A 27,927-nucleotide genomic window follows, 5' to 3' on the forward strand; every position below is an offset into this window, starting at 1 on the left:
TGCCCCTCTCTCCTCACAAAGTTTCCTTCCCTCTTTCGGTCTCCCCATTCTCTTTTCTCCCCTTTCCTCATCCTCACATTTCTGCAAATGAATTAGCTTGATTTCGAAGAGCCCTCATATTGCGAAGGGTTTAATGAAATGTACTGTATATCTAACCCTTCCAGTTTGAAAATTATTACTCTTGATCGTCAGCAGATATCAGCAACAGAATAAAGATGACGTCCCCAGGGTTGTTGTTTTAAAGGCTTGTATTCCACCTTCAAAGTCAACTGGTCACCAGACGGGTATATCACGGAACTCAAGGTCAGATCAGGATGATAAAACCCGGGGTGTGTTCGTGGTCGCCTCACTGTCCTGCCACAACCAGGCGCGCACCCACGTGACTGCAAGATGCAAGCTTGCCTCATATTGCTGGTGATGGGGATGGTGATGCAGGCGCCCGTGTTCACTCACCCAGTTACCGACTCAATCGCCATACCGTTGTCTACGGGTATGTATTTTTGCTGTCATCTCGGTCCAATTGCACTCCACTTCCTCCTTTCCTCTCTTAGCTCCTCCTTTCTCCCAGCTCCCTCATCCACTACCTCCTTTCCACTTCCCACATCTCCCTATTCTTGAACCAGGAAAATTTTTCAGCCTCACGAAACATGAATATACGTTCGCCAACAGTAATCTCACTACTCACAGCCAACATAAAGCTTGCTGACGATGAAACGAAACTGCTAGGATTCTTAAACCTTACTTTGCATCTGTATTTACGAAAGAATATACAGATCCTGTTCTTGAACTTCACCGGTTCTTTATAGAATTGGTTATATAATTAGTGATATTATGATTAGCGAGAGCGATGACCGACTTGAAATACGTAAACCCTATGTGGTTAAAACACCGTAGCCGGATAAAATACCCTCACATATATTTAAGGAGAAATGAAGATAATATCCAAGCCTTTATCTAAATTTTTAAAATATAATTTTTTTTTTAAAGTGCCACAGGAGTGGAAGCTAACAAACATAGCCCCGACATTCAGAAAGCAATACTAATTTCAACCAGAAGACTACCACACACTTAGATTAACATCGATTGTTTGCATTTGCAAGCTGTTAGAAACAGTTATCAGAGACAAGCTCGTCAATTACTTAGAAACAAGTCTCATGCTTTACAGATCTCTCACATATTTCACCAATACACTGAACATCTGCCGACACTATATATACACCTCGATTTTCAAAAGGACCTTTATACAGTACTCCACAAAAGACACCTTCAGAAACAAAAGACGTTTGGCATCAGCTGTAATTAGCTGAATAGAAAACTTGCTGTCGGGATGTAAGTGGAGAGTTACAATAAAAGGAAAAGAATCAGACTGGAAAGATATTACAGACAGGGTACCACTAGTTTCAGTGTTGGAGCCTACTGTTTTCCGTATAAAGACAGCGGTGAAGGTTTATTTAGTAAAATGTAAAAACTCGTTAATGATGCAAAAATGGAATCAGAGTGGACATTTCCTGATAAAAATAAGCAATTCAGAGAAAGCTTGACCAGCTTTATATTTGTGATCATACATTTATTTTTTTTATAAATAACAGAACGGAAGAAGGAAAAACAAATGAGTAAAAAAAATAATCCATACACCAGACTACTGGTGTCCTCTGTTCATAAAATACCTGTAACAGTTAGACTTGAACAGTTGTGGGTTGAAATTTGGAGGAAAACAACTCTGGGGAAGCGAGTTCCAGAGAGATGCAGTTCGGGGAATGAAAGAATTCTGATAGGCAAAAGTTCTGCAATATAGATGAGTGACATTCCAGTCATGAGCGCTACCAGATGCCCGTGTATTCAAGATGAGAGCGCACATGACTTATAAATTATAGCTAACTGCTCATCGGCCAATGGATTTCAGTAATACACTGACAGTAATGTATATAAAAAAAAATAACGTATTCTATGAGCAGTATTCAGTGTTATAAGGCATTAAAAAAATAGACTGGAACTGTGACGACAAAATCTATTAAACAAACTTACATTGTAAATAGGCTGTTCAGAAAACCAGCAGAATAATCGAATTCATGAGAAGAGTATTCAACTTTGCATCAGAAAATATCCTCCTTTCCTTATACGACCGCCCTTAGAGCATCGGGTTTAAATATACCTTGTTACAAAGAGGATAAGGAAAAATTTGTGGAAGTACTGTGAAGGTTGAGTATAATGACACGTAGATTAAGATATGAATTATGAGAGGAATATTTAAAGACCAAAATATAGTTAGATTAACTAATAGCAGACTACTAGTGGATATGAATCAAGGATACAAACTCTACAAAGAACATAGTAATATGCCTCTTGAAAACTACTTCACCATAAATAGGTCAAATTTTTTACAGCAGGGACAATAGTTATAAAGTTGAGAGCAGGCTCTTTATATCACATGAAGATTAACAGTTCTCCTAGTACATTTGTTGCCGTTCTTAGCCTCGGTCTGTCTACCCTAGCAGATCCGTCGATTGCAGGTAAGCAACTGATTCTGTCGGGCTGTCCGTCATGTACAGTCGTGGCCATAAAAAATCACCTACACTCCTGTACCTCGTGCCTCAGGCTGTCTCTCTTACGCGCAGCAAGTCATACTGGGGTAAGAGGGGCTGAGAGGGAGAGGCGAGAGAGAGAAGGGAAGGAGGTTAGGGGGACGAGCGATGGTGCTTGGGTGGAGTGAGGGACGGGAGGGAGGGAGGTAGGGGAGGGAGAATGAAATACGAGGTTGTGGCCTCATAATTTGTCTATTTTCTCTCATTCAGGGCATCATATAAAGGAGCTACTATTCGGTAGATAAAGCTGCATTACACCTTGTATAGCGGCGTCAGATAACAAGCTTTAGATAGGTGGTGATATCAAGGACTGGCTCGTGAGAGAAGTATACTGACGTGACAGATCAAATATTAGTGCAGAACCATCGAGATTGAGTTGGGTCCAGATTGTCAACACGTGGATAAGGCGACTAGAACAGTCTCGCCTTTTTATTTTTTTTCTCTCATCTGTCCTGGTTTTTTAATTGTGAATATAATGTCCTGCTTTTTGTGCAAGTTATCTAAAATATCCCGCTTTTAGAAAATTACTATTACATTAGATATATTATTCCCTTCTCTTATGAAATTATGATGAATTAGTAAAATTATGCCTAATCCAAACCAAATGAAATACCGAATTGTTAATATAAAATCTCCAATACTAACTGGTAACTATGGTCAGCCCATTCACCGTACCGCACTGTATATTGGTAACTGGAGTTCGTTTGAGACATTAGTGTTTAATTACCAGCCTCAAGGTGAGGTGTTGCGTAGCAGCAGTCGGTCACTCGCATTTAAGTCTTTCTCTCTCTCTCTCTCTCTCTGTATACACACACACACACACACACACACACACATACACACACACACACACACACACTTACTTGACAATGTCCCTCTTTTAGCTCCAATAAATCTGATCACCTTACGCGTGGAAGCCAGAGAACGAGAGGACATGGACCCGTCTCCTCCAGCACACCAAAGACGAGTGGGAGCTGTTCGGACGAAACCAGCAAATCATCAACAACATTGTTTCCCCAGTCCCGCTAAGCCTGCATAAGGTTTTTAAGGCATGAGGCCACTGGACTACTTACTAAGGCTTTTCTGATTGCTTTGGCCTGACCAGTGTCGGTAAACACTGACACAGATAAATTTTGGGATTTGGGTAGGATTTTGTTACATTTTCCCTCTAACAGGTAATGAGAGATACCGTTACTATATCCATCCATGAGCACAGACATCAAATTTATTTACCTTTTATGCAGTTATTTTAAACAGCCTTTTCATATAGAGATGCTATTATAAAATATTTATTGAATTTACATGATGGTGACTGTACAGAGAGGGTGTATACCGCGAGGGTGATCATATTTACTGTGGACACAGCCATTTCAAAGGTTGCATATAATATTTAGTTCCAAAAATTAATTACATGTAAGGGTAGAGGACGTTTCTTAAACATTACGGAAGTCAAAGCCATACAGATTCCATTCTCCGTCTGAACTCATAATACACGGATAAACACAAATATCTGGTTCCGCACAAACGTTTGATGTCACGTCAGTATATTTCTCACGAGCCAGTCCTTGACATCACCATCTATCTACTATCTAAAGCTGGTTATCTGACGCCACTATACAAGGTGTAATGCAGCTGTATCTACGGAATGGTAACTCCTTTATATGATGCCCTGAAAGAAAGAATATAGACAAATTATGTGGCCACAACTTTGCATTTCATTCTCCCTTCCCTCCCTCACTCCCCCCCGGCACCATCTCTCGTCCCCCCACCTACCTTCCCTTCTCTCTCTGGCCCCTCCCTCTCAGCCCCTCTTACTCCAATGTGACTTGCCGCGCATAAAGGAGCCAATCTGAGGCATGGGGTACAGGATGATAAGTGATTATTTATGGCCACGACTGTACAGTACAGTACATACAGCGAACTGGCGTCCCCTTGTAGACAGCGCCTGGTCGGGGTCGGAATAAAGTCTTTCCCCACAAGGAGGAGAAATACGAGGAGGCTTGGCTTCTGGGTGGAACAGGCAGCCGAAGCTACCTGTTCCACCCGCGTACACAGCGCCACCACGTGTAGATTCCAAGTCAGAGCCTCAGTGGTGAGCGGAAATTTACTACAATCACTTAATAATCGTTTGGATGAATTATGATGGTAGGTGGTGGCGACCATCATTCACTCACTCCATGTAGTGCTACCTACTTCTTCCTGAGCCTTTATCATTCTTTTTCTGTGCCTGCCCTCCTCTCTTCCTATCTCCCATCTATCCTGTCACTTCTTATTGCTCTTCTTTCCTTTACAGGTGGCTTTACATTGAGTGACAAGCCAAATGGTTTCCTGTAAGCCAAGAAACCATTTACAACATATAACCAACCCATACGTGCTCCCTACGTGTCAACAAGTGGGTTGGTGGAGGTTTAGTGCCCCTCTCCGTAAAACCAATAACTCAAAGTCAAATGGCCACCCCTTACGGAATTATGGCGTCTGGCAATAGATGGATAGATAAATTATTAGCTTCTAATCTCCAGCCAACACGTTCACTCCTGAGTAATGCATCTCCGAAGTATAATGCCTTTTATAACAGAAAATATGGAGTACAGTATACAGTTGGAGAGCAACAGTGATACTGTACAGTCGGCCTAAAAAGTGACGGCAGAGTATCAAGAAAATTTCGGTTAGCGATAATGCACATACTCCTCCTTAAATATTTACAAGATGAAACCTATTATGTAAATCTGTTACAGAAAACAATAAGTTATTGTCAAAGTACCGGTATATTTCAAAATTGCAGGAAGCAGTTCGTTAGTTACGATAATAGGAAATCCTAATCGGAACTAATTGAAATTTCACAACTATAGCTCAGGGACAGTCAGGAATAATTTGCAGAGTTCAAATCTCGTACGGTTACGCGCAATAATTTTTTAGTTGCGTTAGCCTGAAAAGAGAACTTCAATAAACAACTAAAATTAGACACTGTTGTTTATAAAATATTTTCCGTTACAATATTTAAAATTTATTTAAAATCATTTATTTCCGTTTCCAGTGTCTCCATGGACGACGACACAAAGTAGGAAGGCGGCTTAATCAATAAGTTATAAATGGTTCGATCATGAAGCACGAAAGGAAACAACTTTTACTCAAAAACATGCAGTTATCACACTGCATTTGGCCAGTTTTCCATTAAGAAAAATCTCTGTTTGATTTAATATTATCCAGGGAATTATCAGTGAATTAAATATAAAAAAAGAACCTCGAAATTTGCCGAGAGTCGGAGCTCCTTTGAGAATGTCAACATGTGTCATTGCCTAGTATCCTCAGTGCATAAACAATTAGCAAGAGTAATATAATGCAAAGGTTCATAAACTTACATATAACTGATTTCAAAACTTCCAAATCAGAATTTTAAGTTAAACAGGACATAGCGGTTTATTTAAAAAAGAAAGGTATGACATTAAAAGATTGAGCAAAAAGTGTGCTTTTGCATTGCAAGAGTTTATAAACTCATGTTTTGGTCCTCTTTATTGCCTAGTGTAATAGAAAAGGATACAGTCTCTCATACCTCCTTACAACTGAAAATAATTTAGCGTCAACTAGAGATAAAGTAACTAATTACAATTATTATAAGCGAGGGGAAGACAAGGAATAAAAGGCAAAATAGTCTTGCTGGTGCCGCAGGTAGGATATCATTATTAAGAATAATTTCATTGCTGTGGCAACTTTAGTTTCTATATCATCACAACAGCATTTGAAAATGGGGTATTGTATTGCAGTCAACAATTTTCTTTAACTGGTCTTTGAAACTACTGCTTCTGTATTTGAAATTCTGGGAAGCAAGTAAATCAGGAACACTGGGTTATACTGCGCACTGCGTGGAGTAATACAATACATATTCATTCAAATTGGGAAACGTATCTAAGTGTGAAATGGAGGGAGAGTAAGAAATTGTTTTGGAGGGAGGTAAAGAAAGTGAGGCAATGTGAAAGGGGAAATAGTAAGGGAATGAAAGATAGGAATAATAGACTGTTGGTGGAGAAAAGAGAAAATTGAGGAGATGGAAGGAGCACTTTGAGGATTTGTTGAATGTAGAGAGTGAGCGTAGTGAGAGTATAAGTAGTTGGGGAATGGCTGGGAGAAGAAGAGATGAAAGGAGGAAGGAAGAGATCAGTAGGGCGGAAGTAGTGGAAGCAATGAAGAAGATCAAGTTGGGAGAGGCCCCAGGAATTGATGGAGTGTGTGGTGAAATGCTGAGGTTTGGGGGTGAGATTGTTGTGGAGTGGATATGGAAGTTGTGTAGATTGGCTTGGGAAGAGAGGAAGGTTCCAGAGGACTGGAAATCAGGTATAATTGTTCCTTTATACAAAGGAAAAGGGGAGAGAGAAGTATGTGGTAACCATAGGGGTATTTGCCTTCTTAGTGTGACTGGTAAAATATATGGTAGAATACTCATTGATAGGGTTAGGCATATGACAGAGGAGCTAGTTGGAGAAGAACAAGGGGGATTTAGGAAGGGAAAAGGGTGTGTAGATCAGATATTTGTTCTAAGATGTTTAGTGGAGAAGTATCAAGAGAAGGGAAAGAATGTGTATGCTGCCTTCATGGACTTAGAGAAAGCTTATGACAGAATAGATAGGCAAGGTATGTGGAAGGTATTAAGGATATATGGAGTAGAGGGGAAATTGTTGAGTGCTGTGAAGAGTATGTACGAAGGAGCTAGGGCTACGGTGCGAGTGGATGGTGAGCTGAGTGAATTCTTTGATCTCAATGTGGGACTGAAACAGGGTTGTGTGACGTCTCCATGGGTGTTTAATATATACATGGATGGGGTTGTAAAGGAGGTGCAAGGTAGGGCAATGGATGTGGGGGTGGCACTAATGAATGAGGGTGAGGTTTGGAAGAGTCCGATGTTGCTGTTTGCTGATGATACAGTATTGTTGAGTGAAGATGAATGGGAGCTGCAAGGTTTGGTAAATGAATTTGGGACAGTGTGTAGGAGGAGGAAGCTGAAAGTTAATGTAAACAAAAGTAAAGTTATGGTGTTTGAGAGGAATGAAGTCACAAAATGTACAGTGAGGTTGGATGGTGAGGATATGGAGAATGTGAGTGCATTCAAGTACTTGGGTAGTGTGATGAGTAAGGATGGAACTGTGGGGGATGAAGTGTGTGAAAGGGTACAACAGGGAAGGAAGGTTGTTTGTTCACTGAAAGCAGTGATGAGAAATAGGGAGGTGAGTATGGAAGTTAAGAAGTCACTGCATGATAGTATTGTGATCCCTACCCTGACGTATGGAAGCGAGGCGTGGACCTTGCAAGAGGGGAACAAGTCAAGAGTGAGAGCAGTGGAAATGAGCTACTTGAAAGGAGCATGTGGAGTGACGTGGAGGGACAGGTTGACGAATGAAGAAGTGAAGGAACGTTGTGGGGTGGATGTGGATGTGGTTGAGAAGATTAGAAGAAATACACTGAGATGGTTTGGACATGTGGAGAGAATGGAGAATGAAAGACTGACTAAGAGGGTGTATGTAGGTGAGGTGGAGGGAGGGAGAGGGAGGGGTAGACCGAGGATGAGGTGGAGGGATGGAGTTGAGAGGTATATGAGGGAGGGGGGGGTGAGTTGGGGGAAGGGTAATCAAATGGTGGGTGACAGAGCGACTTGGAGGCGTTTTGTCTGTGGTCACCCTTTGCGGGATTAGGGCGTCGGGCTATAGATAGATAGATAGATCTAAGTGATAACTTCTAATATATCACTGCCTCATGTCACTCATTTTTACATAATACTTAGCGTGATACGTATTTCATTTGATATGACGTGAAGAAGGCACAAAATTTTTATCTTATATTCACTGTCTTCATTGAACGTATGGCAGTGCAGAGTGACCGAAGCAATCTGAAACTCTGCCATCACTTCTTGGGGCGACCATTCAATTGTAACTTGCAATACTTTGGTGATAGAAACTCCGTGCACAAACAGCTAGATAAGGAGTTTATTACAAGCTCACAGTAAAACAGTCTGCCCGGCTAGGATGTCTGCTATCAACTGATGCAATAACGCCGTCTTCAGGCGTGGGAAAGCATGCTGACCTAGCAAATTTAGTGGGGGCATGTATGCATTGGGGGGGTCATATATACATCGGGGGTAGACATATTGTGGAGGGGGTACACTACTCCCCCGGGTAGCTGAGATGGTGTCTCCTGACACCAGGAGTTAAATGGTGGGTGATTATAGTAGTAAGGCAGGACCAGGGAGGTTTGTACAAGGGATAAGTATGGTACGGGGCAGTAGGGGAGACATGGCCATGGTGAGGGGAGGGAATTAGAACGATAGATACAGATGAGATATACAAAGATTAATGGGTACAAATCCAGTAAGGGTCGAAGGGATATATGAACATAATGGGAATTACACAAGAATAGTTTGATACATGATAAACAAGGAGTAGATATGAGAGTTCTAGTGGTGTTCTTCCTTCATTTTTTTTTTTTTTTGTTTTGTGGATTTCTGTAGGATACACTGTCACGGAGTAATGTATGAAAGAAATACCATCATTTTCTAGGAGGCAGAGTGCTGTTCACAGTTTGGTTGATTGTTAGATGGCAATGGTAGTCACTGAATGTGGGGGCACTAAGTACGGGGAGTTTCTACGCCGTGTGTAGGGCGTACTATGCCTGTAGCGACTCTGATTTCCCGGAGTCGACGTTCCATTTTTCTGACACAACAATGCACTGCACAGATGATGAGTAGAAAACCTATAAAAGCGATAACCACAGGGGGAAACACAACTGTTGGATGAACCCATGAACGGCTGAAGGCCAGAGAAAATTGATCCATAATGAAATCACTGTCAGTGAGGAAGGTGAGCATGCGCAAGTGAGGGGAGGTGATGGTAATGTTGGCAGATGGTAGGGTTGAAGGCATGTCGATTGGTTGAAAGATGTCATAGGAGTGTTGACGAACAGCTTGGTGATAGCGAGTGGCGTAAGTGATAACGGACTCTGATTTGACGGTACAATAGTCAGGTGCTTTGTAGAGACCACTAGCGGGGACGGAGCGAATGGAAGAACCAGGACACATGATTGTGACAAAGATGGGAACAGCAAAGAAGAAGTACTGGACATGGTTGAGGTGAGCATGGTGGACCGGGAGGTCAGGAGCTGGGACAAAAGAACAGGCCGAGTAGATGGAATGGTTGCGAACTAAAGCAGACTCACAGGGTGTAGCACTGCTAGGGAAGATAGCGAAAAGGTGGGCAGCACAGAGACGAGAGGTTGGAGTAAGGGAGGAACATTGCTGGAGGTCTGTGGAAGAAAGGAAGGCAACGGAAAGATGATCATGGGAGAGGAGGAAATATTCTGAAGGAACAGATACCTGTAACAAGGAGTTGTTGAGGCGGAAAGGGAAGGGAATGATGTGGAAAAGGTTAAAGGTTATGGCAGAACGGAGAGGAATATGGACGACGACGTATGTAGTGAGAAGAGTGGCTTCCAGAACAGGATAATAATATTCAAGGGAGGAGGAAGGTAGGACTGGGGAGAGACCGAAGGTGGAGTGAGCCCATTCCAGGACAGAACGGAGAGCTGAGACAGGTACTAAGTCGGCAGTGACACGTCCATTGATAGCATCGACCAGAATACGAACCAAGGTAGAGACTTGAGACAGGAGAGAGCCAACGGCCAGTTGGAGATTATCCATGTTGAGTTTGAGGTAGAAGAAGAAAATGTGTCAATGAGCTCAGTGAATCTGGTACTTATGTATTGCATTTGCCAGGAGAGTGGGAGGAAAAGGTTATAGAGATACTCATTCGGGTTGTGTCCCCATGAGGGCCGTGAGATGGTTCCTGATTCCGTGGAGCTGGTGCGCGTAGGCAGGTAGGGCAATGGCTACATCGGCCAGGGGCGCAAGATCGTAGCGCAAGGAGACCTCGCCTCCTGAGCCGACCAAGGCCCCGGGACGTACTCCACCATCGTCCTGACCTGACCCAGACCCCAGGAGGGTCAGCACTGCCAGCAGGGAGATCGCTAACATCGTACCTAGAAAATCAGGGTAGAGTTAATGGGGGAGGTCGTGAAGAGGTTGATGAGCAGAGTGCAGTTTGGACCGATATTGATTGGTTGATGAATGAGCAGGTGGAGATGGAGATGAAGGAGACTGAGGGATAGGTGGAGACAAGGTAGACTGAAGGATGGGAGGAGGGGAAGAGGGGGCAGGAGGTTGTGTAAGTGACTCTTCCAACACGAGGCCACGGGGTGCTCGCTTTAAGTCATCGACGTGGACCCATCTGGTGTCCTTAGTGGACAGGTCCTGGAGGTGAAATTTGTTGCCTTGTTGAGTGAGGACGCGGTAGGGCCCTGTAAATTTGTCATCCAACTTAGAGGAACGCGTATGGGAATGAGCAAAGACAAGATCGCCTACACCGATAGTGATAGGACAGGCGGACTTATGTTGGCGCTGCAGCATGTCCTCCTGAGAGGAAGCCAAAGTGGATTGGACATACTGGTGGATTGTCTGGAAGTTGGCCAATTTTAGTTTAACATAATCATCCATGTTGTAGATGGGTTCTGGCTTTGAGGATAAGAGAGAGTATGGGAGGTCCTTGTCAAAACCAAAGAGGACGAAGAAGGGAGATTCAGCAATGGATGCATTGATGGAGCTATTGATGGAGGATGCCACTTGGGGAATCCAGTCATCCCAGGACGAACTATGGGAGCCGAGATGTCTGAGGCACTCTAAGATTTTACGGTTCTGGCGTTCTACAAGGCCATTGGAAGCCGGATGGTTAGGCACGACATTGCACTTACTGATGTGAAAGTGGCGACAGATCTCATCGAGAAGGCTATTGTTGAATTCTGTACCGTTGTCAGTAAGAATGGTATGAGGGGTACTGAATGGGCAAATTACGTGATCTACAAAGGCACGGGCAACGCTCTTCACGGTCTTGTCGGAGAGGGGGACGAGGACACAGTAGCGGGAGAAGTGGTCGACCGCTACGAACAAGTACTCAGCGCCAGATTCTGTGAGAGGTAGTTTTAAGAGATCGATTGAGACAGTTTCCCATGGTCGTGACGGGATTGGGTATTGTAAGAGAGGTGCTGGTAAGCCGGTTGATCCTTTGTGGCGGTGGCAGGAGAGGCAAGAGTCACAGTGGGCATTGATATCAATGCGCATGGTTGGCCAATAGTATTTGAGACGTGCTTGGCGCAAGCATCGGTCTTTACCTGGATGGGAAGCTTGAGGAGTATTATGAACAATATGAAGAACCTTTGGTATCAGGGCAGTGGGGACAACAAGTTGGCGTACTTCGCGATTGGGCATATCTTTGCCTGTTAGCAGTGTTTTCCTGTACAAGAGATCATCATCTAGCATGAACTCATCTAGTGATACTGGCAGAGTAGGTAAGGTCGAGGCATCGCCAGATTCTAGGAAATAAATGACTTTGGACCACATGGGGTCTTGGCGTTGAAAGTTTCGAACAACGTCTGACGTTAGTGTAGTAGTTACTTCAGGCTGCAGTGATGTTATAGCTGCTGCTACATGACGTGAGAGTGCGTCTGCGACTACATTCAACTTGCCTGGTACATATTGAAAAGTGGGATTAAAGTCCTGGATGATGACAGACCATCTAGCTAACCTACCTGTTTGGTTGCGATTTTTGAACAAATCACATAGTAGAAGGTGGTCTGTTTGGATATGCACTGAATAACCATAGACTATATCTCTGAAATGTTTCAAGGACCAGATTACCGCTAGCGCTTCGAGATCTGTGACACTGTAGTTACGTTCAGCGGTTGTAAGGGTGCGACTAGCATACGCTATTACGCGCTTCCTTGATGCTTCATCGAGTTGCATCAAAACGGCACCAAGTCCAGTGCCTGAGGCGTCTGTGCAGAGAAGGAAAGGTGTGGTATAATCAGGGAACGCTAGAATAGGGGCATTTACAAGAGCTGTCTTTAGCTTTTGGAAAGCCTGTGACTGGTCGTTAGTCCAAACAAAGGGCACATTCTGCTTGAGTAAGTGGGTCAGAGGAGCGGCAATCTTCGCGTAATCGCGGATAAAGCGACGATAATAGCCACTGAGGCCCAGGAAACTTCGTACAGCGTCGGTAGTGGTAGGTTCTGGGAAGTTAATGATCGCCTTAGTTTTATCCTCATTAGTATGAATGCCTTGTGCATCTACGACATGGCCTAGGAATTTGATTTTCTTTCGCAGGAAGTCACATTTACTGAGATTGATTTTCAGGCCTGCGAGCTGGAGGCGTTCAAAGACTTGCTGGAGTTTGGTAAAATGATCAGGGATGGATTTACTCACAACAATGATATCATCTAGGTAAGCAAAAAGAGAGTGTCCCATCATACCACTGAAGACTGAATGGATAAGTCGCATGAACACGGAAGGAGCATTTCTCAGACCAAAAGGGAGTCTCTTAAACTGAAAATGTCCGGAAGGGGTGCTAAAGGCTGTAACTGGGCGAGAGGACTCTTCCATTTCGACCTGCCAGTACCCACTGAGGAGGTCTAAAGATGAAAAGACTACGTTATTTTCACCAAGGGATTCTAGCAAATCAGTGAGGACAGGTATCGGGAAACGGTCTGGAACGGTGACAGAATTGAACTTACGATAGTCGACTACTGGTCTAAGGTTGCCGTCCTTCTTTGGTACTAAGAAAAGTGGGCTATTCCATGGACTGACGGGGGGTTCAATAATGTCCTGGTCTAACATGTTCTGTACCATTTGATCTGTTTGCTTTCTCTGGCTGTGAGGCAATCGATACGCTGGTATGTAAATCGGCTGAGTTCCTGGTAGTAGTTCAATCGTATGTTTGACAAGGTCTGTTCTACCCATCGGTTCACCGGGTAAGGCAACCACGTTTCTGTACGAGGTCAGAAGATCGAGGAGTTGAGGCGTATATTCTGGGAAATCTGTGCAAGTGAGATGTGAGAGCATATCAGGTGAATGCGTCGGCGCAGATCCCGTAGAGTTAATAGTACATACACCGATTGGCGTATCATCAGTCTGAATAGTAGGAATTGAGGAATCCTAGCACACCTTTACAGCCGCTGGGTATACTAGGAAGTCTCCAATCTTTACACCACTTTTAAGTTTTAGTGGAGCATTTGTGACATTGAGCAAGTACAGGTAGCATAAACTGTCCTCTAAGACTGTACACCACGCTGACTCATAAGTCAAGCCATTCACACAACACGTCTCAGGTAGTGTTAGTACATCCACTCCTTCTTTCGCACCGGCAACACAAACAGAGACTTTGGTGAACTCATGCGGTAACAAAATTGTGCATGTATTCGTTACTGCACATTTCGTCTCTGCGTGTTAGAGAAGATCATTCAGACTGTGTGAGGTATGTAACTGAGACATGTCTGAGTCAGCGATAGTGTTGTCGGGAGAGGATGCAAGAGCCATGTTCGAGGGCTGAGATGATGTATTAGGAGACATTGAGGAATTTATGTCCTTGCTCGCAGTCAGTAAAGGAATGACCTCTGTATTCTCAGATGAAGATAGTGGTGGTTTGGGCTGGGTTGGACTTTGTGGTAGTGATAGGGACAGAGGTAATTGAAGGACTGATTTGATCGTAAGAACAGGACGGGGACATTCCATAGTGTAAACCGGGAATCCAGAAATGTCTATACTACCACAAGCAGGTAATAATGCAATGGAATGTTGTGCCATGGTGGAGAAACCAATAAGGGCATCTGCGGGATACTGCAAGTCATTTGTGACATGAAATTCAATGAGGATAGGGGGCAAAGCTCTGTGGAGTTTGACTTCAAGGGTGACTCTTCCCTTAACCTTAAACTCTGAGCCGTTAACACCACATAGGCGAATGTCTGGTGGTTCTAGGAAACTGACGTGGCTGTGATGGCGATGAATAATTTGTAAGGAATTTTCAGAGATGAGATTTACTATAGATCCTGTGTCCAAGAAGAATGACGTTGGTATGTCATGACTGCTTCCGAGAATGACTAAACCCGAGGATGTTATGGGACCTACATGGCGGATGGGGAGTTGGGTTTCTGGTCCTACGTGATATTGGTCCGATACGGGCGCGGCGCTTCCCCCGACTGTGGGCGGTTGAGGTAACGACATTCCTCAGTGGTGTGAGTCGTGCTTGATTTGTGGTATTTGCAGTGTGGACGACGTGAGCGGGAAGGCGTATGCTGTCTGGTTTGGGAGTGAGGACGTCTGTATGTACGGTCGCAATTGGATGCTCGATGTCCAGGATGACCACAGTACCAGCAAAGAATCGAAGATCGTCTGTTCCGTCGGGCGCTAGATTGATCACAACCTGCGGTAGGAGAGCGATGTGTGGCAGGTCTGCCGCGTGTGGTGGGATGGGAGCGAGATTGGTCTGGGGTAGTGGAGGTGTGACAGACTGAGGAGGCCAAGGGTTGAGTGGTGCCCTGACGCGTGTAGTTCGAACCTGTTCTTTCATGAATGGCTTTAGTGACCTGAATAATTTCATCTCCTGGATTGAAACCGATTTCCAAGGCTAGCTCTCGCTGTTTAGGAGTAAGCCAGTGAAGGAATCTCAGGTAACCAATTAAGTCAGCAAAGTTGGTGAGTGAAAGCATTGGAACGCCATTCTTGTCTTCTAACCATTTCGTGCCTACCAGTAATTGGAGCATCTCGCTACTAGTTGCTTTCATGGCGGCGGCAGCTTCGCGGAGCTTGGCATATTGTGCTGGGACGCGCAAGTCCTCATCTAGTTGGTTTAGGAGATTAATGAATCCCATGAGAGACGCGGTATTTGAATGTTGGCAACAAAGGCTGATGAGTTCCGTACGAAAATCAGCAAAGGTACGAATGCTATCGAAATGTCCTGCACGGATCGCGGATCCGATGTCTGATTTACCGTGATGCAAGCGACCGAGGAGGTAAGCTACTTTGAGCGATTCCTCGGTAATTTGTCTATTATTTATTTCGGTTTCGACTTCTCTGAGGAACTCATAGACAGACCAAGTTGGGTCCTGGCCGGTAAATTTGGGACGATTGGCATCGTCGAGATAGATAGACTGTGGAGGGTTGGCCATGGCTGGAAGTGTAGAAGTGGCGGGAGGAGAGGTGTGGGAGAGAGAGAAGGCAGTGGCAGTTAAGGGCGAGGAAGACGGGGTATGAAGGGAGGCAGAAGTAACGACAGTGGAAGGAGTAGAGGAAGAAGTATCTGGATTTACGAGGGTAGGACGGGTAGTAAGTGATTCTGCGGGAAGTGAAACGGGAGTCTCAGGTACAGGGCGGTGGTACTCTTTGCCACTTCGTAAATGAGTGATTGTGTTAGAGTCGGCAGAAGGGGTATGAGCAGGTGATGTTTCCGGGTCGAGAGGGCTGGCGGTAAGCGGTTGACGTGGAAAGTATGACAGTTAATGCGGCAATGGAAGATGAAAGGATGAAGATGGATACGTAGGTGGAAATGTATAAATAACAATGAGAGAATGGAATACACTAGGTGTGAAAATGAAGGAAGGTGCGGGCATGGATGGTTTAAATAAAATGCGAAGGATGAGATGGATAATAAATAACGGAGGTGAAGATGAAAACGGGGCAATGGAAATGAGATGGAATATTTACAATAACCAATCTGTAGAGAAAATCGAGGATAATCTCTATAGAAAGGAAAGATATACTATAGTTACACAGTAGAAACGGGAGTGTCGAGAGGTATGACGTGCAGGGTGGCTGGGCGTAGCTGGGCTGGGGCGGGGCGGGGCGGGGCGACGGGGCTGGGCGGGGCGGGGCGGCGGGGCAGAGACAGCTGGGCGGAGAGGAGAAGAGACGCCGCGATGAATCACCGGCAGGGAGTGGCGGTCTTAGGAGGCTCCGTAATGCAGACCAGATGCGGGCGACGGCGGAGGCCGGTGGTGGGTGGTGAGGCAGATGTCGGCGCAAGGCAGGTGTAGAGCTGGTGAATTGCAAATGCAGAGAATGGTGGTGGGCAGACAGCGGGCAGACAGTGATAAGTGGCACCGTGGGGGCAGGAGCTATGATGAGTCCGGAACAGGTGCTGGGAACAGGTGCAACAGGTGCGTAGGTCGGCGACGGTGACACGTGCGGTTGTTTGAGAGGTGAGCACTGGCGAGAAAAATGGTACACTCGAAAAGCACAGCCAAGGTATAGAGGCACGGAGGAAGGGGCGAGGCTGGCAGATGCGAGACGTCGTGTATCTTGTTGTATCACTAAAAATCCAAGGAGGCGGTCAGAATGTGATGGTTCGAAACACCGCTGCTACCAAATGTAACTTGCAATACATTGGTGATAGAAACTCCGTGTACAAACAGCTAGATAAGGAGTTTATTACAAGCTCACAGTAAAACAGTCTGCCCGGCTAGGATGTCTGCTATCAACTGATGCAATAACGCCGTCTTCAGGCGTGGGAAAGCATGCTGACCTAGCAAATTTAGTGGGGGCATGTATGCATTGGGGGGGGGACATATATACATCGGGGGTAGACATATTGTGGAGGGGGTACACAATGCCAGACTGTGATAAGAATAGAGAATGGTTACCTATCATCCTTCCCCCAAAAATAAATAAAACCTTTTCCATGTTGCATGTTCATACTCATTATTTCCTGCCGGCTTCTACTGGAAGGTTGCTGAGAGAAGTAGCTTTGCTACTATTGTTTTGATTAATAGATTAATAACGTCAATCAAAGCTTACCCTATATAAAACAGCCTCCAAAGAATCAATAATTCTTTTTTTTTTTATTCCTCACCCCCACCTCTCTCTCTCTCTCTCTCTCTCTCTCTCTCTCTCTCTCTCTCCTTTTCACTGTCACACCTTCCATCCCCATCATTACTCCGTTGCCCACTATCTCATCCTCTCACTGTTCTCCCCTTTATTCATTCTTTCCCATTCTTCGGTCTCCTTCTCTCAGTTCTCCCCTTTGTGAACTCTTCACGGTTCTGCCCAGATAATGGTAACTACGTCTGCACCTTGGTCTACCAAAAACAACTTCATCCAGTTCAGATATTCTACACTCTCGAATTTAGATTTTCTTATCCTCTTTCTGGCGCCTCAAGTAAAAACGTCTTCAATAATTTCCTTATCTATCATCTTTCTCTTATCTTTTCCATTCAGATGGTTCTGGAGCTGTCTCTTCCTCTGGGAAACTGACCTCTTTGATGAAGCTTTGATCTGTGACAGTACTTTGAATTATTCCTGCATTATTCATCCATCTCCTCATCCTCCCTTTCTTATCTTTATTTATTTTTTTTCTGTCTTCAGTGGCGTCAGTACTAGTGCAGTGTAGCAGTGTAGTCGTGATGCGGTCTTGCTGTTTTTATCATGAACTGTGCCTCCGTGCTAACACCCTCTAACTATCGCCTAATGGAACCTTAAAATAGTAGAGTATGTTCTAAAAAGGAAGCTGTTTGAGGGGTCCATCCATTTCATAATGTTCTTTCTGACCAACAGTATAGATTTTGTCAGGGATGCCCCTTAGTGAGCTAAAATCAACTCATTTTTTGGTCATCCTCCTCCTCTCTGGACTACATTAAATTCATTGCCATAGCGCGAATCTCCTCAAAGCTCTCTGGCGAGTAAAACTGTTCTCGTACGGTTTCTATCCTTTTTGTGCACTGAAATATCCAGAAAAATAAAGATTTTGCGAAGCCAGTCTCATTACCTTTGTACCAAATCTCATATATACATTGTGGTCCATACTGTATATAACACTCCTTTTCCACTGGATGATTTGTCAGGTGTTGCAGGGATGTGTCAGTCAGTGTTATCACTGTCTGCCTTGCATCGTTTACCCATTTCTTACCTTCACTACCATAACCAAGCCCACATCAGCAGATTAAGCTGTTCCTGCAACACTTGAGGTAACAACAGATGACGTTCTAGTGGTCAGATTTATGAACCACCCTGTATATAGTCGTAATGGCATGTGTTATCTGAAGTAAAAGGGATGGCACCTACAACAGATTTGCCAAAGTAAATGATGAAATTTTACTAGAGAACATGTGACATTTCTTTAATGTAAGAAGAAAGATACTGGCAAAAAGTAGCTCTGTTTCGTTAAATTGTATGGTTACGTCAGCGTTAAGCCCATCAGTGACTCATTTGCGCAGGAAATGTTTTGCTTTGGCTAAGATATCCTGTTCTCCTCGTCTTTACAGAAGCCACTGTTTCATCATCCTTTCGTAATGTTTCTGTTTAACACATTGTTTTGTCTTTTATTACTGATAAACTACAAGCCAGCTGGGACCATTAATTTAGACCAACCTTGCCTTATAAGAATTAACAACATTAGCCTCTGTTATAACGTGATATCTTTTGAAGTATGAAGGAGATACCACCAGACGTTAAGAAAAATGGATCCTTGTAGAAAAGGGGCTTATGGAGACTGTACTTCATCCCTCCCATTCGAAAAATCTTTCTTAAACTGAAACAAAAAGTTCAGTGCTGTTCACAATAAAATAGAAAAGATGTCCTTAGATGGAAAGGATTATTACCCAACATATTACATTATCACATTATTTACCCAACACATTTATTATTTATCAGTAGCAGCCGTGGCTCAGTGGGTTAGAGCGCTCCGCTCTGACCGAAGGGTCGGAGGATCGAATCAACCCAAGGGTCATTGGTAGAGATCAGGAAGGACATCCGGTCATAAAATGCTACACGCTCCAGTCCAAAAGTCCTCTACCCAGGGGCAACGCCTTAGCCCTTCGGGGATACCTGGCGTAAAACCAAATTATTTTTATTATATTACATTATCTCTTTGGTATGCAGGTGATGACCTGGAAGATACGGACCCTCTCCTGGGAGACACTACCTCGCCTCTAGGAAACAACAGCCAGCCCCTGGAAGATACTAATGAGCCCCTGGTAGATATAGAGGTGGAAGACAGCAAGGATGGATTTGCCCTACTCATACAACTCATTCCTCAGGATCTTACTGCAGACAAACTCAAGACCGATTGGTAAGGCCCGATTAGTTCAGTATTTGAAGCAGATTAATTCTGTTGATTTATATCTTCCTTTTTTCAGACGTCCTTTATTTATCTTAAACGGGACCGTTTGTAGTGAAGATGCCCGTGAACGTTATGTCTAAAACTCCAAGCTAATCCTCTCCGAAGCTGACTACTGTACAGTACATTCGAATCATCTGGAGATATCAAAAAAGGAAAAAGTCGATAGCAGAGAGGAGCCTAATTATTCCCTCTTGGTGATGAACTCTCATATTCTGTTCTGACTAATACAAAGTGACTTTCTTCAGCTGAGTTAATGTCCAATTTTTTTACCTTGCTATGTGACCTTTACCTTGGATCGATTATTAATGAATGATTTAACCCTTTCCTGTTTCTCAACTCTTCAACCAAGTTTGGTCAAAATTGGCTCTAAACTGTCTGAGATAATTTGAACCATAACCTATGACTAGTGACCTTTCTCGACCAAAAAATAATCACGTGTTCCTGTGATGTCCCTCTATTATGCTAAATTTGGAGCAGTTCCACCCAGTGGCTTTTTCTTAATCATTGCTATTAGATAGGAAGACATACAGACAACCAGGATCAGGCACAATACCGCCTTGCACTGAGAGTGTGAGTGAAAAAGGGCGCATATATCGGGTACAGAAACATGTTTGTCTCTCTATTTGTAGTCAGGCGCCATAATCCCGTAAGGGTTGCCCGTTTGTCTTTGAGTTAGTATTACGGAGAGAGGCACTATGGTCAGACTCAAATATGAAGTCCGTTTGGGTGGGGCCCGAGAGGGGATTTCCCTCTCTACAGCTCTGCCGCATCAACCCCAGTACCTATCTCTCTCTCTGTCATAAGTCAGCTATTTACTATTTGAAATTGTATATTAAATATTCTGTACTTATTAAATATATTAAATAAGGCTATATAGTGCTATGAATGTGTCGCTTTTTAGGATAATAGCAATGATTTGTATAAATTCCACACCACGTGACAACGTCTCTTTCCGACGTTGCCAGAGGTCAAGGACACCCACCTCAGACTACAGGTGACCGGTCACTTCCTCCCTGATCCCCACTCACGATGGCAGCTACTCCGACTCGCTCTCGTGTGCTCCACAGTCGGGAGAAAGAACTTATTTACAATGTGAACAAGTATTTTCTAGAAGAAAGATCAGAGAGAAGACTTATGCCTACTGGGGAAACCTCCGTAAAAAAAAAACGCGCCAAGACTTTTACCTCATGTGGTGGTGTGGAAAAAAGGTCGAAACAATACAGAAGAAAACAAAACTTATAAATATATTAAAACTTTCTCAATCAACTGAGAGAGAGAGAGAGAGAGAGGAGGTTTGGCAGAGCTGTAGAGAGGGAAATCCCCGCGCGGGCCCCACCCAAACGGACTTCATATTTGAGTCTGACTCTAGACCTCAACCAACCCACTTGTTGGCACGTAGCGAACAAATACGGGTTGGTTATATGATTACCAACGAGCGTTGTAAATGGTTCCCTGGCTTATAGGAAACGATCTGACTTGTCACTCAATGTAGGGCCACCTGAAAAAGAAAAATAATAACAAACATGTTCTGAAAGAAATTCGCGAAGAATTGCAGTCATTGTTACTGTACCTATTTGTTCATGCATGTTACCTAGACAAAAACTTAGTCTATTAATGCGTGTATCTATCTATCTATCTATCTATCTATCTATCTATCTATCTATATATATGCATTTGCATTCAAAATACTAAATAATTCAAAAGACAATATAATAATTTGGTTAACACTCAGTACTAGCAAGTTATCACTCACTTCTCCACTAAAATCTTCAGACGCGATGACCCCAGTGGAGAAGCTAACAATTTGCCAGTACATTTGCCAGAAATTTTACCTTAGAGGAAACCAATGAAAACGTTTCCGTATTAGAATTTTACACTCCCAGAAATGCTTCACAGAATATACTGGCTAGATATGTAAAAATACAAAACAATTTATTAACCAACAATGCTCCATGTATTAAGGAATTCAAACCTTTGTTCTGAAAAAGTGCTCTCCAGAAATTGCTCCCGGGTTAAACATCTTGAATCCAGCAACTTAATTACTAACTGACAGCGCGGTTTTCACCCCGAAAGATCTACTGTTGACATTCTTAATCTCATTGCTCATAGAATTCAGCAGTCAGTTGCCAAACATGGAGAAACTTCTGGAATAGCTCTTGATATTTCTTAAGCTTTTGGTGGAGTATGGCACCGTTCCCTACCATTCAAACGCTCTTGCTACTGCCAATCACCTTTGTTTCACTGATCTCATATCAGAACAACAGGAAGACAAGAGTAAAATTAAATGATGTATTTTAAAATTTCTACTCAGTTAATGCCGGTGTGCCACAAGGATCAGTCCTGGCTCCAACCCTGTTCCTTATTCATATTAATGATTTCTTGTCTTTCACCCATAATCCCATTCACTCATATGCAGATAACTCAACACTTCACATTTTTTTACGCTTAATCAGTCTCTAACAAATCTTTATATCTTTAATTTCCAACCCAGTACAACAGTGTAAACAATCAAGACTTATCTAAGATAACTGAATTAAGACGTAATAATGTTCTCGTATTAAATGCTAAAAAAATAAAATATATCAGGTCAACAAACGACAGGTATTGCCTAATTCCTGTATAGCCTTCAATGCAACCACTATTCATATTTCCAAAAGCATTGAACTTCTTGGTCTTTCACTTAACACTACCTTGAATTGGACCTCTTACTTTTCATCACTTGGTAAAAGCGTCTTAGGAAACTTAGATTATTGTACAGAGTTCGAAAGTTCTTCACTAAGGATCAGTTAGATATAATTTACTAGAGCCATGTGCACCTTCATTTCGAACATTCCTTACCTATGTGGAGTGGACGTGGAGAGGTTGCACTAAACAACTGGACAAAATTCAGAAGAAGGTTGTAAGATTAATAAAAAACCAAGAAATTACAAATGAACTACCTCCCCTCCAAGTAAGAAGAAATGTTGCCTCTCTTGCATCATTTTAGAGGTATTTTTGTGGAAAATGAACAGCTGAAGTTGCATTCATTGTGCCACGTCTCCACGTCGTCCCTCGTGCTACACAGGCATCTGGTACAGCTCCTGACTTGACTGTCACACTTCTATATTGCATAAGTTCTAGTTAACAGTAATTCATATATTCCCTGAACCGCTTCCCTTTGGAATTTGTTCTCCAAGATTAATTTCCCCCTAATTGAAAACTACAGGATTTCAGTTCAGTCTGTTACAGATTTTTATTGAATGAAAGAAACCTGTAGTGTGGTGTACGGATTCTTTCTTATATATTTAAAATATTTCCTCTTCCTTTGTATATAAATAAATAAATAAATAGATAAATATATATATATATATATATATATATATATATATATATATATATATATATATATATATATATATATATATATATATATATATATATATATATACAGTATCTGCTCATGAGGAGTAGACTGTAGCACCAGTCGAGCAGGGCAGTACTCCCAAGGTGGATGGAAAGCTAATGGCCGGAAGAGTTGGAGCTCCCGTTCAGCCCTCGGGACTAGTTCCTGACCATCCCCCTTTGCTGAACTTTTTTCAGTGTTTCAGTAACACAGAGAGTAGGCCAGCATGCTTTCCAATACAAGCTTATCTAACTATCAACACGAGACTGCATGCACATTGCACACTACACTTCCTCTTCAAAATTAAGCATGAAAAATGGCGTCTAATAACCAAGCCTCGCGGGAGGGCATAAATGCCTGCACGATCAGCCCCTCTCCCGGCGACGACTCAACAAGCTGCCTGGACCCACTGTCTGCCTCCCTTCTTCATTTCTGCAACATTTGTGTCCTTTCCTCTAACTTTTGCTCTGTTGAGCACCACCTCTCCCCCTCTAAACTTCGTCTTCACTTCTTAACTGGGAATTAGCTGTCTGAGGCAACTGATAGCAAGCCTTTTTCTGTATCTTCCTAGTTTCTCTCTACTCATTTCAAAGCCAAATGTGGCTGTTGTGTATATGTACAGAACGATTTATCTTGCTCTTGTGTTCCTGAACTTGATTCTTCTGAATTCTCTACTCTCTGGCTTCGGCTTTCCTGTCATTCTCTTACTAAATATATCTGTACTGTTTACTTAACCCGTATTCTATTGACTATTAAAAATTCTTCGACTATCTTACTTCTATGATGGAACACATTCTATCCGTTTCTCCTTTCTTTGAAATCTCCATTCTAGGAGATTTCATTGTTCATCTCCACCTTCGGCTCTACTCTCCTTTCACTGGTCCACCTGGTGAACAAGCCTACATCTTTTCTACCCTTAATGACCTAGAGCAGCTTGTACAGTAAGCAACAATAATCGTGTCGTGAAATTTGGTGAAAACATAAGCTAACGGGCTAAGCGTCTGGTACATTCCGCCGTCTGTCATAAGGACGGTTCATAATGTTTCACGAGTTACATTTAATCTTCGGACAAAACCGCGACACGACTACTGTTGCTCCCTACCCTTATCCATGACCGCCTTGGAGAGAGTTCCAACATACCTGACCTCTTCCTTACAACTAATCCTTCTGTTTACACCATTAATCTTTCCTCTTTGTTGGGCTCCTCTGATCACAACATTATTACCTTGACCTGTCCTATCACTCTGGAAACGTCGGTTGTGGCACTTTGGAGCTGCTGACTGGGAGGCCTTCAGGCAGTACTTCTTTGATTTTCGATGGAATGATTATTGTTTCCATGGCCGGGAGCCATCTGAGTGTGCCTTGCACGTTACGGAGGTTATTCTCTCGGGCATGGAAGCATACATTCCATTCTCATTATCGTCTGACTAATGCAAGAAAACCTTGGTTTAATCATACTTGTTCTAATGCTGTCCACAACAAGGAGAAGGTCTGTTAAAGGTACCGAAACCAACCCATTCCTGAATCACATCTTTCTTATGTTTCTGTCCGGAATCGTGCAAAGTCTGTTCTTCGCTCTGCTAAAAATAATTTAATCCACACTAAATATTCCCAACTCTCCAATTCGAATTCTTCCCGCTCCTTCTGGCACATTGCCAAAAATCTTTCTAACAACTTTACCTCATCATCCTTCCCTCCTCTTTTCTACGTTGGTGGCTCTATAACTATTACTTCTACTGATAAAGCAGATCTCTTCGCTCAGACTTTCTCCATCAATTCCAGCTTAGACGATTCCGAAGCTATTCCTTCATCACTTCCCCCGCCCCCCTCTGACTTCCTCATGGTTGACATTAAAATTTCTTCAGCTGATGTATTTTCTGCCATCACTGGCTTTAATACTGACAAGGCATATGTGCCTGATGGGCCCCTCCTGTTGTCCCCAAGAACTGTGCTTCTGTGCTTACACCCTGCCTAGGTAAACTCTCTCGCCTTTGTCCATCAACTTGTACCTTTCCTTCTTACTGGAAGTTTGCTCTCATTCAGCCAGTCCCAAAGAAGGGTGACCATTCCCAACCCTCTAACTACCGTCCAATTGCTTTAACATCCTGTGTCTCAAAAGTTTTCGAGTCTGTTCTTAACAGAAAAAAGTTTAAAGTATATTTCTTATCATAACCTTCTTTCTGATCATCAGTATGGGTTCCATCAGGGACTCTGCACTGACGATCTTCTCACCCACCTTTCAGACTCCTGGTCATCCTTCTTTCGGGACTTTGGCGGAAGCTTTGCCATTGCAGATGACATCTCAAAGGCTTTCGATCGAGTTTGACATAAATCTTTAATTTCCAAACTGCCCTCTTACGGTTTCTATCCTTCTAAATGTGCCCTCATCTACAGTTTCCTTTTTGGTAGTTCTATAGCTACTGTTGTAGATGGCCACCGTTCTTCTAGATCTATCAACAGTGGTGTTTTTTAGGGCTCTGTCCTATCACCAACTCTTCCTTTTATTCATCATTGACTTTCTAAGCTGTACATCTAACCCTGTCCACTCATGCGCTGATGACTCTACCCTTCACTTTTCCATTCAGTTCCCACAACGTCCATCTCAGCAGTTACTTCAACAAACAAGGGATGCGGCTATGGCAAACCAAATGTCTGACTTGGCTCGTATCTCTGACTGGGGTAAAAATAATCTTGTTGTTTTTAATGCATCAAACACTCAGTTTTTACACCTATCAATCTGACATAAGCATCCACAGGAGTACCCACTAATGTTTAATAATATCCAGCTCAAGCCCATCCCTGAACATGCTTGTGGTTTCATTCTCTTGGGACCTATCTTGAAAAGATTATATTGCTTCTCTTGAAAAATCTGCTTCCATGAGATTAGGTGTGCTAAGCCGATTCCGTACCTTTTTTACCCCTGCACAGGTGTTGACTTTATACACGGGTTTTATTCGCCCCTGTGTAAAGTACAACTCTTATGTGTGGGGAGGCTCCCCACATACAGCTCTTCTCAATAGGGTGGAGTCAAAGACTTCGTATCATTAACTCTCCTCCTCTTACTGGCTTTCTTCAACCTCTGTCTCTTCGCAGCACTGTTGAATCTTTATCTCTCTTCTGTCGCTACTTCAATGGTCACTTCTCCTCTGAACTGCTTGCATCCCTCCACCTCTGCGACGGGCACGTAGCACCCGTCTAGCAACAAACTCTCGTCCAACTCTCTAATGCAGAAGTTAACCGTTACTTCCAGTCCTTCATTTATGCAACAGGTCAACTCTGGAACTATCTCGTGTCTGTATTTCCTACTTCCTATGATCTCCAGTCTTTTAAACGTAGTGTGTCCAGGCATCTCGATATGAACTGATTTTGAATTTGTATTTCTTTTGTATTGTTTTTTTTTTCTTTGAAGGAACGGTTTGCGGGCTCCTGGCCTTCGGTTCCTTCTTCCTTGCATAAGAATATATATATATATATATATATATATATATATATATATATATATATATATGTGTGTGTGTGTGTGTGTGTGTGTGTGTGTGTGTGTGTGTGGAAAATGTACGGCCATAACTTCTTAACTGGAGCAACGATGTTATGCACAGCACTAACTCTATACCCCGACACATATTTCCGTTCTGTATCGGTATTCAACACCACCTCAGCCAAGCAGCCCTAGTGGGATGGGTTAGGTCTGGTTGAGTCTTATAAGGCTAATTGATTCAGATTAACTTTGCCTGGTAAACACATTTAGCATATTTTCGAGAAAAACCTATGGTTAGTATTGAAACGACGGAGCGAGCGTCGTTCCTGGCTAAGAGTTCCCGGCAGGGAGGCGAGTACGCATACAGAACGGAAATATGCTACCCGGACCAGGCTTAAGCATACAGGGAGTCCAGGGGGCCACCCCTTATCGGAATCCCACTTAGCGCCGGATTCTGGTGCTGTTGCACACACACACACACACACACACACACACACACACACACACACACACACACGTATATGTATGAATTTTTAAATAAATAAATATATGATCATATATGTAAAATTAAATAATATGTATCAATATCAATCTATATTTATCTCTGTCTTTCTGCACCTCCCTTATTCTCTCATCATTTACCTACTTCTGTATGTATTTAGAAAGATACTGATATATAATACCTGATAACCTGATAAATAAGATGAATAATATTCCCAGGAAGAGATGAAAATTGGAGTGCCAATATTTCTACTGTATATGAAGACATCCTTAGGACACCCTAAAGATGTCTTAAAATATAGGTGGCAGCTTACTGTTTCAGTTTTTCATCTCTTCTTTCGAATATATATATATATATATATATATATATATATATATATATATATATATATATATATATATATATATATATATATATATATATATATATATATATATATATATGGGGGTGGCGAGTGGGGGGTGAAAACTTATGTTAATAGAGTATCTCTAATTTGCCTTTTTAGCGGAGAGGAGTGTGAGACAGATGTCGCTTTCCCCCACGAGACTGCAAGACCAGCCGCAGAAAGGACAAAACGTGGACTCAGGTCTATTCTCGGGAAAGCGGCCAGGGCTGTAAGAAAAGGAGTGCGAGCCATAGTTCGACGTAGACCAAGAGTTGAGGCCACCATAAAAATTAAGATTTAGAGTTAAACACGGACATTACTGTACAGACATGTTAGTAAGATCTTTGACTGGGAAATACTTAGCAAAATATAATTTACTGAAGACAACAATGACTGACCAATGCCAATAACGGTAGCAATAAACATTGACTACAGTCGCGGCGCACGACTCTGAGGTTGTCATTATCGTACCCTGGCAATCTACCATTCAAAAGTGCGTCCGATTTCGTATCATATTATACACGAATCATATTATTATGCACGAATATATTTTACACGAATATTGTTATACACGAACATATTATACACGAATCACATGCGTCTCATATTATACACGAAATCGGAC

At 42.9% G+C, this 27,927-nt stretch overlaps 1 protein-coding gene across 1 annotated transcript; it reads left to right on the forward strand.

Moving 5' to 3' along the window:
- The first annotated feature begins 374 nt into the window (after window positions 1-374).
- LOC145399622 (uncharacterized) lies at window positions 375-27,775 on the forward strand. Its single transcript, XM_080272165.1, has 3 exons — window positions 375-490; window positions 19,315-19,504; window positions 27,423-27,775. The coding sequence occupies exons 1-3, from the start codon at window positions 391-393 to the stop codon at window positions 27,601-27,603; spliced, it is 471 nt and encodes a 156-aa protein (XP_080128291.1). The 5' UTR covers window positions 375-390; the 3' UTR covers window positions 27,604-27,775.
- The last annotated feature ends 152 nt before the right edge of the window (window positions 27,776-27,927 follow it).

The sequence above is a fragment of the Coenobita brevimanus genome, chromosome 50 (genome assembly GCF_032717465.1).
Source record: "Coenobita brevimanus isolate Jiangsu-jjx chromosome 50, ASM3271746v2, whole genome shotgun sequence".
Lineage (NCBI taxonomy): Eukaryota > Metazoa > Arthropoda > Malacostraca > Decapoda > Coenobitidae > Coenobita > Coenobita brevimanus.

Excerpts from the sequence above, each read along its gene's own strand:
- LOC145399622 (XM_080272165.1), top strand. The coding sequence starts at position 391 with ATGCAAGCTTGCCTCATATTGCTGGTGATGGGGATGGTGATGCAGGCG. Across the intron at positions 491-19,314 it reads CGCCATACCGTTGTCTACGG|GTGATGACCTGGAAGATACG; the intron begins GTATGTATTTTT and ends TTTGGTATGCAG. Across the intron at positions 19,505-27,422 it reads GACAAACTCAAGACCGATTG|CGGAGAGGAGTGTGAGACAG; the intron begins GTAAGGCCCGAT and ends TTGCCTTTTTAG.